Raw genomic sequence first — 13,000 nt, 5'->3', positions numbered from 1 at the left:
TGGAAGTGCCTGAAAGATGCCCTGTTCCTCTGCAGGGACACTCAGGCTGGAGCAGGAGCCCTCTCTGGGGAAGCCTCCTCCGAGCTGGAATTTGTGCCGTGCTGGGAGAGGAGGAGGAGGGGGAGAAGGCTGGGCACTGTGTGGCAGGAGCAGGGATTTGGGCCGCAGGACATTCCGTCTGTGCCGCTGCCCCACAATGGGCGGGAACGCTGTGGGGATAACTGGGGGGCACTGGAGCGGAATATGGATGGCACTGGGGGGAACTGGGAGGGCCTGGGAATTAACTCAGGTGTATTGGGAGGGACTGGGCTGTACTGGGATGGATTGGAGGGGCACTGGGGCTGTACTGGGCTGTACTGGGGATGAACTGGGCTGTGCTGGGAGGGACTGGAGGGGCACTGGGGCTGTACTGGGCTGTACTGGGGATGAACTGGGCTGTGCTGGGAGGGACTGGAGGGGCACTGGGGCTGTACTGGGCTGTACTGGGGATGAACTGGGCTGTGCTGGGAGGGACTGGAGGGGCACTGGGGCTGTACTGGGCTGTACTGGGGATGAACTGGGCTGTGCTGGGAGGGACTGGAGGAGCACTGGGGCTGTACTGGGCTGTACTGGGGATGAACTGGGCTGTGCTGGGAGGGACTGGAGGAGCACTGAGGCTGTACTGGGCTGTACTGGGGATGAACTGGGCTGTGCTGGGAGGGACTGGAGGGGCACTGGGGCTGTACTGGGCTGTACTGGGGATGAACTGGGCTGTGCTGGGAGGGACTGGAGGGGTTGAATGGGCTGTTCCTCCCTCCACAGCCTCCCATTGGCCGTGACTCCCGCCCATCGCAGCCTCCAACCAATCAGCGTCAGGGATCGATCATGGCTTTGGGGGCGGTACCTGGAGCCTGCGCCATCTTTTCTTTTGCCTACAACTCCCATCATGCCCCGCAGCCCAATAGAGCCCCGTTGGGGCCGGGACTACAACGCCCGTCATGCCCCGCGTTCCACAGAACCGCCCCGGTACCGCCCTCATCTGTCCCGTAAGTGTCCCCCAGACCCTCCGGGATCCCCAAGTGCCCCTCAGCGCCCATTCGGGACCCCCCAAAATTTTACTGGCAAAGTACAAAAAACAAGAAACTTTGGGAAAGCATTTAATACAAAACCAATCCAACACAAAGCACTTGTCATAGCAGTAACTTCATTCACTAGCCTATTTAGCCTGGAAAGCCTTAAACACTTAAGTTGTTCAGGTACCCAAAAATGTTCCATATAAAGAGCATTAGAAGGAGAGGAAAGAAAGAGGGAGACAGGAAGACAGAAGCTCCACAGAAAGACACGCATGTGGCTCCCAGCTCCCGGGGTTCCAGTGTGGCTGAGACACAAACCCCAGGAGAGGCAGAGTCCATACCAGGGGCTGACCTTGTGCTCCTTGGTTTTACGCCCCTGGGCCTTCGTGGGCCTCCCCCCAGCTGGGACTTCTGATTGCTCGGGCGTTCAGAGCTGGGTTTACACTGTCCCAGCTGTGTGACTGATTGACAGCTCAGCCCAAGGTGTCTCGGGACATCGATCTCATCCAGCCTCTGACAGCGACCATGGTGACACTGGGGAACCTCATGGAGCCATGGGTCAGTTGTGACAAGGCAGGTCCAAGGACACCCTGGTGACACTGGGGAACCTCATGGAGCCATGGGTCAGCTGTGACAAGGCAGGTCCAAGGACACCCTGGTGACACTGGGGAACCTCATGGGACCATGGGTCAGTTGTGACAAGGCAGGTCCAAGGACACCCTGGTGACACTGGGGAACCTCATGGGACCATGGGTCAGCTGTGACAAGGCAGGTCCAAGGACACCCTGGTGACACTGGGGAACCTCATGGAGCCATGGGTCAGTTGGGACAGTGCAGGTCCAAGGACACCCTGGTGACACTGGGGAACCTCATGGAGCCATGGGTCAGCTGTGACAAGGCAGGTCCAAGGACACCCTGGTGACACTGGGGAACCACATGGGACCATGGGTCAGTTGGGACACTGTGGGGACCTCATGGAATCAGAGGAAACCATTGGGAAACTCCCATGGAACCAAGGGCCCAGGGTGACAATGTGGAGCCCAGAGTGTCATGGAGGAGCCATTGTGACACTGTGTGTCCCCATGGAACCAAGGGAACATGGGACAGGCTGATGCCTTGAGTTTTCGCTTCCATATTTTCCCGATTCTGTCCTGTATCTGTACCTCTGAACTTCATACAGAGTGTCAGCAAGTTCTCTTCACAGTGTAGTCAGACAAAACAATCCTCTTACAGCCCAAGAGCCAAGAACACCACTGCAGCTTCAGGCCCAAAAAGTGAAAACAACAGCGAATTGAAGAGAGCAGACTGGGAGGGTGGGACTGCATAACCTGAAGGTGTAATTGGACAATTAACCCCAATATGGAAATGAATCAGAATATAAAAAAAGTGTGGAAACCTGTTGTCCATCCTGGGTGTACCCTCAGCCAGGCCCCTGTACTGCCCAAGGTGAATCCTTTGAAGGCCTTTTGAATAAATCCCCACTTTATTCCTGTAACACTGTCCAGCTTCTGCTCTAGGTGGCCTCTCAAGGCATCAAGGCCTGGCTGGCTGGGCCACCTGGGGGCCACCTGACAGGTCCAGCTGACCTTGGCATGTCCAGGGCTGCTGCTCATCTGCCCCTGGAGCACTGGGGCTCAGTGCTCTCCTTCCTGTGGAAAGAACTGTCCTTCTCCTCCAGGTGCCCATGGCCAACATTTGGATTCCTCCTCTTATTTTGCTTTTATGCAAAGATTGTTCCCAGATGAAATCTGCGAGGACAGACAGACCTGGCTGCCTTGGCCACCCAGGGGCCACCTCTCATCTGCCTTTGAAACACTGGAACCCTGTGCTTTTCTTTCTTATGGGAAAAAAGCACCTTTCACATCCAGACACCCATGGCCAAAGTTGGGAATCCGCCTCCAGGATTCCCTATATCCAAGGATTTCTCCCAGTGAAAGCTTCCAGGAGAGACAAGTCTGGCTGGCCTTGGTTTCCAAGAGCTAATTCTTATCTGCCTTTGAAACACTGGGGCTCTGTGCTTTCCTTGCTGATGAAAAGAACTCTTCTTCCTGCCCAGGTGCCCATGGCCAAAACTGAGATTCCACCTTCAAAATTCTGAATATCCAAGGATTTCCCCCAGATAAAAGGTGCCAGGAAAAAACAGGTCTGACTCTCTTGGCCTATGGTGACCACCTCTCATCTTCTTCCAAAACACCTGGGCTTCACCTGGGCTTTTCTTTCCTATGGGAAAAACCATCCATCTTGACCAGGTGGCCAAAGTTGGGAATCCTCCTCCAGAATTCCCTAGATCCAAAGATTTCTCAGTGATGAAAGCTACCAAGACAAATGGGTCTGACTGGCTCAGCCTCTCAGGAGCCACCTCTCTCCTCCTCTGCCTTTGAAACACTGTGGCTCTGGGCTTTCCTTCCTATGGAAAAGAACCGTCCTTCTTACCAATGCAGAAATGGCCAAAATGTTGGTTCCACCTCCAAAGTTCCTTTATCCAAGGGTTGCTTTCAGACAAAAGCTACCAGGACAGAGAGGTCTGGCTGCCCTTGGCCTCTGATAGCCGCGTTTCATCTGCCCCTGAAACACTGGTGTTCCATGCTTTTCTTCCTGTGTAAAAGAACTGTCCTTCACCTCCAGGCAACCAGGTCCGAAACTGGTATTCCACCTCTGAAATTCCCTATGTCCAAGGACAAAATCTGCCAGCACCATCTGATCTGGCTGCCCTTGGCCTCTGGTGGATGAGCCACAGCCCCTGGAACATTGGGGTTCGTTTGTTCCCTTCCTATGGAGACCATGGTGATACTGTGAGGACCTGGTGGTACTTTCCCTAAAAAAAATTGCAATTTGTAAAGGTATCTCTCAGAACAATACCTGGCAGCTTTGGCTGGCCTTGTCCTCTAGTGGGCACCTTTCATCTGCCCCTAAAACAGTGGCACTCTATTCCTTCATTCCTGGGGAAAATAGCTGGTCTTCATGTCCAGGAACCACAGCAAAAATAAGAATTGGCCACCAAGCCTGCCTGGGGTCATGGAACCATCTGCAGGCCCCGGGCAGATATTGACCCTTCCAGTGCTGCCATCCTCCCTCCAGTGAGAGAAAAAGACACAGGGCAGGCACACAGAGGGGCAACATGAAGACACCGAGGTCAGTGAAGAGGAAGTTGAGTCCCAGATGGGAGGGATGAGGAGATGCTTTGATCTCAGGGCTGAAATCCTCTGCTAAAGCTATGGAGAAGGATGTCATTGATACATCAGACTCTCTTTTTCCCTATAAGGCATTGAAAAATATGGGGAGATGACTTGTTCAGCAAAGGCCTCCATGCTAAAGTAAGGAAATATTGAAGTAGCTTGATGCCATGAGGTGTTTGAACAGACAAAGAGAGCAGAGTGATGAGACCCTGTGCCCTCAGGGAGAGAAGAAGAAGATCTCTATTCCCAGAGATTAGGATGATTTCAGAAAGAGATTAAGAGAACCTTTGCTCTTAAACAGCACATCTTTAAACTAATACCACTTAAATTGACATGTCCCCTAAACACAGCTGTGGGAAAATCTGTGAAAAAATGGGAGAGATTTCACAATTGCAGATTTTTCCTAGTGGCTGCTATTCATGGAAAAGAAAAGCCATGAGATAATTGTTTTCTTGTGGAGAAGTCTCCATAACATTAACAAGAGGAGGTTCTTTCCCTAAGTGAACTGAAGAAAGACTATTCTAGAGGTGGAAAATTGACAGAAAATTTTAGATTTTGTCTCTTTACATTGTCAGATTGTATGGAGAAAGGAAGTGTTCTGAAAGTTTAGTTCTGATCCTTATTACTCTGTCTTTTAGTTACTCTTAAGAAACTTTTCTTTATACCATTTAAAAGTTTTGAGCCGACTTTGCCTTTCTTCTAATCCTATTTCAAGAGCAGGAAATGAGTAAGTATATTCTAGTGTGTGCACTGGTAATTAGACAGCACTGAACCCACCACACTTATTGATATATTGCCCAAGAAATCCCAAAATGGTGAACCAAAACCACTACAGAAACTTCCTGACGAACTGCCCCAGACCAGAGGGAAATCAAGGCAGAGCCGTGGTTTGTCAGGAGTTGCCTGAACCTAATGATCCCTGTGGTGCATTTGGAGCTGAGCCCTGGAACCTCAGGGTCGGAGAGGAGATTGCACAAACCTTTCCAGGAGTCAATGGCAGAAGAAAACCCCAAACTGTCTCAAAGCATTAATGGGTGCCACTGAGGTCCATCCCCAACACAGGCTCCTCATGGACTCCTTGAAGGAGAGAATTGGAGACTCAAAATGGCACAAAAACCTCTCAGTGTGGAAAGGAAAATCCAAAGTACCTGAAAAAAGTTTAGTATCTCAGAGTATTAATGAGCCCCAGTGAGTGTCAGTACAAATCTCTCAAGGGACTCCTTAAGGCAGATAATTGGGGCCATGGTTGCACAAACCTCTCACAGACTCTGTATCAAAAGGGAAACACCAAATACCTTAAAAGAAATGCAGTTCTGGGAGCATGAAGGAGCCCCCAGGGCCATTCCTGACCAAGGCTCCCCAGGGACTCCTTCCAGCAGATCCTTGAGGCCACTGGGATGTGGGCTAGGGGGGGATGCTGAGGGCAGGACCAGGGGGTGACAGTGCCCAGCCTGGCTGGGGCTGTGCCAGGAGGCCCCATGGCCTCAGGACAAGGTGTCTCCTCACAGTCCTTGGTGGCACAGACCCTGCTGTGCCCCAGGGCACCAAGACTTGGCTTCTCTTTGTCCCCACCTGTCATCAGTGCCTCCAGTTCTCTGCTCTGCCTGGGGCCTGGGGACACTTTCTCAGTCGTGTCCCTCAGTGGGACCCATTAAAAGTCCAAAAAACTTTGGAGTTGGATTCTGGCTTGGAGTTCTGGAGAGGTTTCTGCAGCTCCCTCTCAGGGCCTGATGTTCAGGGACTGAGCACAAAGCCCCAGAGGGTCATTAAAGTCCTTGTGCTGTGTCTGTGCTGCTGAGCTGGGCCGGGCTCCTGGCACAGAGGGTGATCCTGGTAACCAAGCAGAGCTTCAAAACCACATTTCTCTTGCTGAGCAGCTCTTCTCCCAGCCCAGCAGGGCTGGGGCACTGCCTGCAGCCAGCCCGGGCACAGCACAGAGGCACAGAGAGCTTCAATCAGTCAGGGCTGGGAAGGGGCTGAGAAGTGCCTGGGGCAGAATCACTGCCAGCCCTTGGCACAGGAACCTCTGGCTGCAGGACAATGCAGCTGCAGCTCCTGGAGTGATCTCCTAAAGCTGGAACATCCCAATGCCCACAGACCCTGTGAGTGCATTCTCTGCTCGTCTCCTGTGCAGAGCAGCCAGGGGTGCCCAGGGCTGTCCTGCAGAGCAGGGTCCTGCAGCCCAGGGCGCTGTGCTGGGCCAGGACTCTGCTGCCTGCCAGGGACAGCTCTCAGCCAGCCCTGGAGCTGCTCCCAGCGCTGGCCAGGAGCTGTGGGGGGAAGGAGCCACCCTGAGCAGGGCAGGTGCTGCTGCTGAGAGGGGCTGGGTGGGGCAGGGCTGCTCCCAGCTCCAGACCAGCCTGGGCACAGCTCCGGAGGGCACTTCCCAAAGAAGGTAAGCCTGGGATTGCTGTATAGATCAGTAGATTTCCTGAGAGTGTTTTCAATTTCCTGCTTGGAGAAGGATGGGAAATTTGGGGTGATGATGAAAAGTATTTTGCCTTTTATATATTTTTCAGATATCTGTAGCTCTATAAATTACTATTATATAGTTATAAAACTATAAAACTTACTTAACTCTATTAATTAATTAACTCTATTAAACTACTATTATGTTCTTATTTTACTGTAATCCTTAACTGACTCTAGTATGTTTCCTGCCTAGCTCTTAGATTTTAGAACAATAAGCTGACTGTGTAAATAAATTCCTGAAATATTGTATAGTTTTATTATCAGGAAGAGTGCCTACAAGAAGAATATTTTGGTTTTTGACAACAATGTAAGCAGTCATAAATAAAACTGGGGCAAAGAAGCCCTTGGACCTACTCCAATGGGTTGAGCCAGGGGTGTGTAACTGGGGCAACTGAATCTCCTACTGGATATTCCTGTTAAATATCCTAATTAATCAACCTTATTACCTTGTTGAAATCAGGGGCTGGGTGTGCCCCATTCCTGAGGGGCCACCTGGAATCTTCCAATAAAGGTCTGGTTTTTACTTTCCTGTTCTAACACTGTTGCAAGGGGTTTATTTTTTTCTCTTTTGATTATAGAAAACAGGGGGATGAGATAAACAGTGCAGGAATTGTAATCCCAGAATCACAGAACATTCTGAGTTGAAAGGGACACACAGGATCATCAAAGGAATGTTTGAACATTTACAGAGACTCCAGAACTGTGACTTTGGGTGGTCAGTCTCTCTGCTGGGAGCCTCCCAAAGGGCCTTCAGCCACTCCTCAGCCCTGGACAGCAGCAGCATCACCTCTGCAGGGCCCAGCAGGGCTCTCCTGAGCTGCCCTTGCCCAGCTGCACACAGAGCCTGCCCCAGCCAGGGCCCTGCACACAGGCAGGTTTCTGTAGGGCCGGGCCGAGGGCACACAGGGTGGGATGGGCTCTGCTGGCAGGGACAAGGCACCTCTCAGGAGGGAATGTCCAGGCCCAGGGAGATGCTCAGGGAAGGAGAGGGGGCTGAACAGAGCAGTGCTGGGGGAACAAGCCCATCCAGCCCCTCACCTGCCCTCAGCCACAGGGAATCCTTTGCCTCTCACATCTCTCTGAGGCAAACTCTGAGTGCAGCAGGAATGCTGGGGATTTCTGACCTCAGCACACAGCGCTTTCCATGCCTGCTCCCAACAGGCTCTGGAAGGCAGAGCACAGCCTGGCTGCCTCTGCCACCAGCACAGCCCAAACACAGGCGGAGGAAGAAGCAGCAGGGGCTGTTTTGCGGCCATGCCCAAGAGAGACTGGAAGGGTGCTCTCCCTCTGCTCTCACTTGCTTGGCTTTCTGACTGGCTCTGAGCCTGGGGCTGCCATTCCTCACTTGTGGGCACCAGAACCACAGCCGGGATCCCGGCACTGCCTGACAGCGCTCCGGGCACTGGCAGGGTCTCGCGTCCCAGTCTCGGGCACCGCGCTGCTGCTTCCTTTGCCCTCAGGCACACCCAAAGCTCCCTGCTAAGCCTGGATGGTCGCTGGTTCTGCCCTCTCCCTGATCCTGTGCGGGGATGGAGCACTGCTGAGCCTTCAGGAAGCTATTCCTGAAAACTTCCAGCATTCCAAGCTCCTTTGCCCTCCGTGGAAGCTTGCCATGGAATCCCTCACAGCTGGCTTCAGAGCTTACTCAGCTTGGCTCTTCCAAATTCCAGGGGCTCCAGGCTGCACAGCAAGATCTGCAACTCCACAGGGTTGTGGAACTGCACCTTCAGCACAGGCACCTTTCCAGCCTGATCTGCCCTCGATCCTCTGTGTGTGTGCACAGAACACGGCGTGGAAGAGAACAGCAGCAGGGGCCTGTGTGTCCCAGGGCCCAGGATTTGTGCCGCTTCAGCTCCACAGAGATGCAGGTAAGGGGGAGAAACCAAACTGTTTATTAATGGAAGGGAAAGGGAAGGGATGAGATGGGGGCCAAAAAAAGGGAATGGGCAGCGTTTGAGGGCTGGAGGGAGGGAGCTGTTAACAGGGAGGGGGAAGGCAGCAGCTATGGGAGCTTGCAGCAGGCACAGCTGTGGCCAGCATCAGGTGTGCCTGGGGCTCCAGTGACATTGAGTCCTGCTGCTCTCTTCACGGTCTCCTGGTACTCTGCTTGGTAGCCTGGTTCTCTGAATCCGGCAGATGACCTTAGTTCTGCACATCTTTGTCCAAAAACTGCCTGAATTTCCAGGTTAGTGGAGGATGGGCTGTCATTTTCGCTCATGGCATGAAGGGCTGGAAGAGAGATAAATTACCACAGTCAGAGACCAGGGGCTGTGTGACATCACAGAGATCTGTGTAACATCACAGGGGCCGTGTGACATCAGAGGTCCTGTGTGACATCACAGATACTGTGTGACATCACAGATCCTGTGTGACATCACAGAGAGCTGTGTGACATCACAGGGGCTGTGTGACATCACAGGTCCTGTGTGACATCACAAAGAGCTGTGTGACATCACAAAGAGCTGTGTGACATCACAGAGACGTGCGTGTGACATCACAGAGACATGTGTGACATCACAGAGACGTGCGTGTGACATCACAGAGACATGTGTGATGTCACAGAGATGTCAGTGTGACATCACAGAGATGTCTGTGTGACATCACGGAGATGCCAGTGTGACATCACAGAGAGCTCTGTGACATCACAAAAAGCTGTGTGACCTCATAGTGTCAGTGTGACATCACAGTGATGTCCAAGTGACATCACAGAGACCCGTGTGATGTCACAGAGATGTCAGTGTGACATCACAAAGAGCTTTGTGACATCACAGATATGTCTGTGTGACATCACAAAAATCTGTGTGACCCCACAGGGTCAGCGTGACATCACAGAGATGTCAGTGTGACATCACAGAGAGCTGTGTTACATCACAGAGATAGTGTGACATCACAGAGATATCAGTGTGACATCAGAGAGAGCATTGTGACATCACAGATATGTCTTGTGTGACATCACAAAAAGCTGTGTGACATAACAGGGTCAGTGTGACATCACAGAGATGTCTCTGTGACATCACAGAGAGCTGTGTTACATCACAGAGATGTCCATGTGACATCACAGAGAGCTGTGTGACATCACAGAGATGTCCGTGTGACATCACAGAGGGCTGTATTATCTTGCACCTTCTGGAAGATGGAGTATTGCCCACTCTGTATTGCCCGGAAGGGCTGCAAGAGAGAGGAACAGAGCCACGGTCAGATCCCGACTCTGCGGGGAGCCGAGGGGAGCCCCCCCTGCCAGGGCCATCCCAGCCGGCTCTTGCCATGGCCGGGAGGGATCAGGGACCAAGGGGATCAGCCCGAAGCTGCTGGCCACGCATCCCCCACGTGTCCCTGAAATCTCTGTGTGCTCTACCTAGGAGAGCAGAGCTCTCTGCAGCTGGGGCAGGGCTCACAGCTCCCCGGCAGCCCCCGCTGGCAGCCCGCTTCCCTCACTCACCCTCAGAGATGAGCTGGAGCTCTGCCTTCCTCCCCCTCAGGTAGCGCCCAGCCATCCCTGGGAACACAGAGCCTGTCAGGCCCAGCGGCACAGCTCCCTGCCAGCGGCACTGCCAGCCCTGTGCCCACACGCCCTCCTGGCCCGGCTCGTGGCTCACCCATGAACCTGACGGCGCCTCTCACAGGGGCTCCTGTGGGCTCTGCAGGTAGGGCAGGGCCCGGCGCAGGTGCTCGGCCACGCTGCTGCTGTCCTCTGCCAGCTGCAGAGAGCGGCAGGAGGGAAGGGTTGGCCCCGCAGCCCCGCCGGGCCGCGGCTCCATCGGCACCCGGCTCAGGCCGCAGGAGCCTGGAGCAGAGCCCGCGCGGCCTCGGGCTGCAGCAGCGGGCAGGGGCACAGCTGCCAGCCCGCACACCGAGCACCGCGCTCAGGGGGCTTCTCCAGGCTGGGGCTGCGGCTTCCCGGCCCTCCTTACCAGGCACTCGGTGAACTTCCACAGCTTCTGGTTCTTCAGCAGCTTTTCAAGATCCCTCCTCTTCAGGAACTCGGCCGCACAAAGCAGCATTTCCTGAGAAGCCTGGAGAGCAGCAGAGACGCGGAGATGGCCCCACAGCCCAGGGCACAGGACCCGTCCCTGTGCCAAGGCCTGGAGGAGGCTGCAGCCTGCGAGGTGCCAGGGCAGGAGGCAGCCCAGCCCCTGCCAGGGGAACAGCAGCAGCTGCCGAGTCCTCACCTCTGCCACTCGCTGGTTCTCATCATGGCAGTGGAAGGAGAGTGGCAGCAGGCTCTGGTGCACGTGTGTCTTCAAAGTCTCTTTTTCTTTTTCCTGTGGAAAAGTCATCCATGTTTGGAAGAGCAGTATGGAGAGCGGCTGCACCTGGCTATTGTCCTGTATGAAGGGAAGAAAAAAAGACCTCAGCATCGGCTGCACAGAGCTCAGCTTGGTGCAGGCCTGCAAATCCACAGGGCACAAAGTGTCTGGGCAGCAGCCAGTGGCCGTGGCTGGGGGCAGTGAGCCTTACGTGGTCAAGGAGCGGCAGGAGCGCCTCAACCAGCTGCAGTGCGATGGGGCTGGCTATCAGCATGTCCTTGTCCAAGATGATAAAGTTGAGGAGCATGACTGTCATGCTAACTATCTCTCCATCTGCATCCCACAGGAGCTCCACAAGACTTTCAGTCAGGCTCAACATTTTTTCTCTCTGTGAGGAGCACAAGTTTGTGAAATGCCATCCTGCTGCTGCAGGGCCTAGAGGCCAAAGGGCTGTTCCAAAGCACTTGGGCAGCTGAAGCGGGAGGCAGGAGAGCTGGGAGCAGCTGGCCCAGCGCCCATAGCCCAGCCAAGCCCAAGAGACTGCATTCCTGAGTGCAGCCTCTGCCCCTGCCCCCTTCTCACCATCGAGGGATCCTTGATGAGCTCGAGAAGGGCCCTGAGCGCCAGGTGACGCCTCTCCTTGCACTCGCTCCTCAGGTGCCTTGACAAGATTTGCAGGACTCTGTCAGCATCGCGTTCACTCAATTCCAGGCACTCGAGGACCTGAAAGGCACAGGGCAGTGACAGGGGACCGGCCGGCAGGAGCCCAGAACCGCACAGGGCCGGGCCCAGGCAGCAGCACGGGGCGTGGGCACCGTCCCAGGCACTGCGGCCAAGAGAGGGCAGAGAGCCGGGAGGCAGCTGAGTGAGGCAGCGCTGGCCTTCAGGCTCACCTCCACAAGGAACGCCAGGGAGGGCAGCTCCCAGCATGGCTCCTGTGTGCTGAGCAGCCGGAGCAGGTAGCGAGCGATCCGAGAGCACAAGGGGATGGAGACACAGGACATCTCCCTGGCAGGAGACAAAGTAAGCAAGACTGTGGGCCAGGGGGACAAACCTCTCCCAGGACTGACTCACAGAGGTCTGGTCTTTCCCCAGCATCCTGCAAGGTCCCCTGGGCTATTTGGGAGGCGGCTCCTTGTGGGCACCCTCCTCTCCCAGCCTTTTTCAGTCTGCTTGGCTGTCCCTTGGTGACAAGGCACTCTGGCCCATGACCACAGGGACTGTGTGGGGCACCCCAGGCACAGAGCACAAGTGTCAGAGGCAGCAGTGTGAAGGGGGTCTCACCTGGCCAGCAGACCCACGGCACAGTGGTGGGTGTCAGCACACAGCAGCGTGTCCCAGCCACACTTGCGTTCCATTGCTACCACCACATCCTTGTGCTGCACTTGGCAGAGCAGGGACTTCAGGGTCTGCACTGCAAACCTGTGTGCAGAGCAAAGCCCAGGTCACACTGGGAGCACTGGCTCCTGCCCAGGGATTTGGCAAAGACAGGAGGACAGGCATGGAGCACCTGCTGGGGTTGGTGGCAAGGCCGTGTTGCTGCTGACATCCCTTCCAGAAGGTATCGACCTCCTCTGGCATATCCAGAGTGCTGAAGAACACTTGGAAGAGCAGATGGACAAAGAGGCAGGGGAAATACACGGTCACCATCTGTGGGACACAGGGCAGCTGGAGGATCTTCCACATCACCACAGTTGCCTGCAAAGGACAAAGCCCCTCGAGACAGCGCTCAGTGCCGAGGTGTCCGTGTGGCAGGGCCCAAGCACGGGAGGGAGAGGCCCGGAGAGACGCAGGGGGAGCACCGGGCCTGGTGGCCCTGAAGCTGTCCCGAGGCCAGGTTTCAGCCCAGCACCTGAGGCAGGGAGACGCTGTGGGGGAGGGAGGATGGAGAGCTGCTGGAGGGGTGGCCTTGGGGCCAGCAAAGGCAGAAACTCACAGCCAGGGCAAGGACAGCCGTGTGGTCCCCATTGGAGGTGCACGTGCTGTGCTCTGGCCAGCTCCCCAGCACATCGAGGAGTTGAAGCATGGCCGGCTCTGCAGTCCTGGGTGAGCA

At 54.9% G+C, this 13,000-nt stretch overlaps 1 protein-coding gene across 1 annotated transcript in view; it reads left to right on the top strand.

The window, feature by feature from the left end:
* The first annotated feature begins 925 nt into the window (after positions 1–925).
* The window catches only part of LOC121468898 (olfactory receptor 14J1-like), a 38,086-nt gene continuing 26,011 nt past the window's right edge, over positions 926–13,000 (top strand). Inside the window, exon 1 of the mRNA XM_072921601.1 lies at positions 926–1,025. Coding sequence (XP_072777702.1) covers positions 926–1,025 — 100 coding nt within the window. The remainder of the gene's footprint in view (positions 1,026–13,000) is intronic.

This window comes from Taeniopygia guttata, chromosome 37 (assembly GCF_048771995.1).
Source record: "Taeniopygia guttata chromosome 37, bTaeGut7.mat, whole genome shotgun sequence".
NCBI lineage: Eukaryota > Metazoa > Chordata > Aves > Passeriformes > Estrildidae > Taeniopygia > Taeniopygia guttata.
Note: the sequence above shows the minus strand (reverse complement) of the source record. Positions and strands in the feature narration are given on the sequence as shown.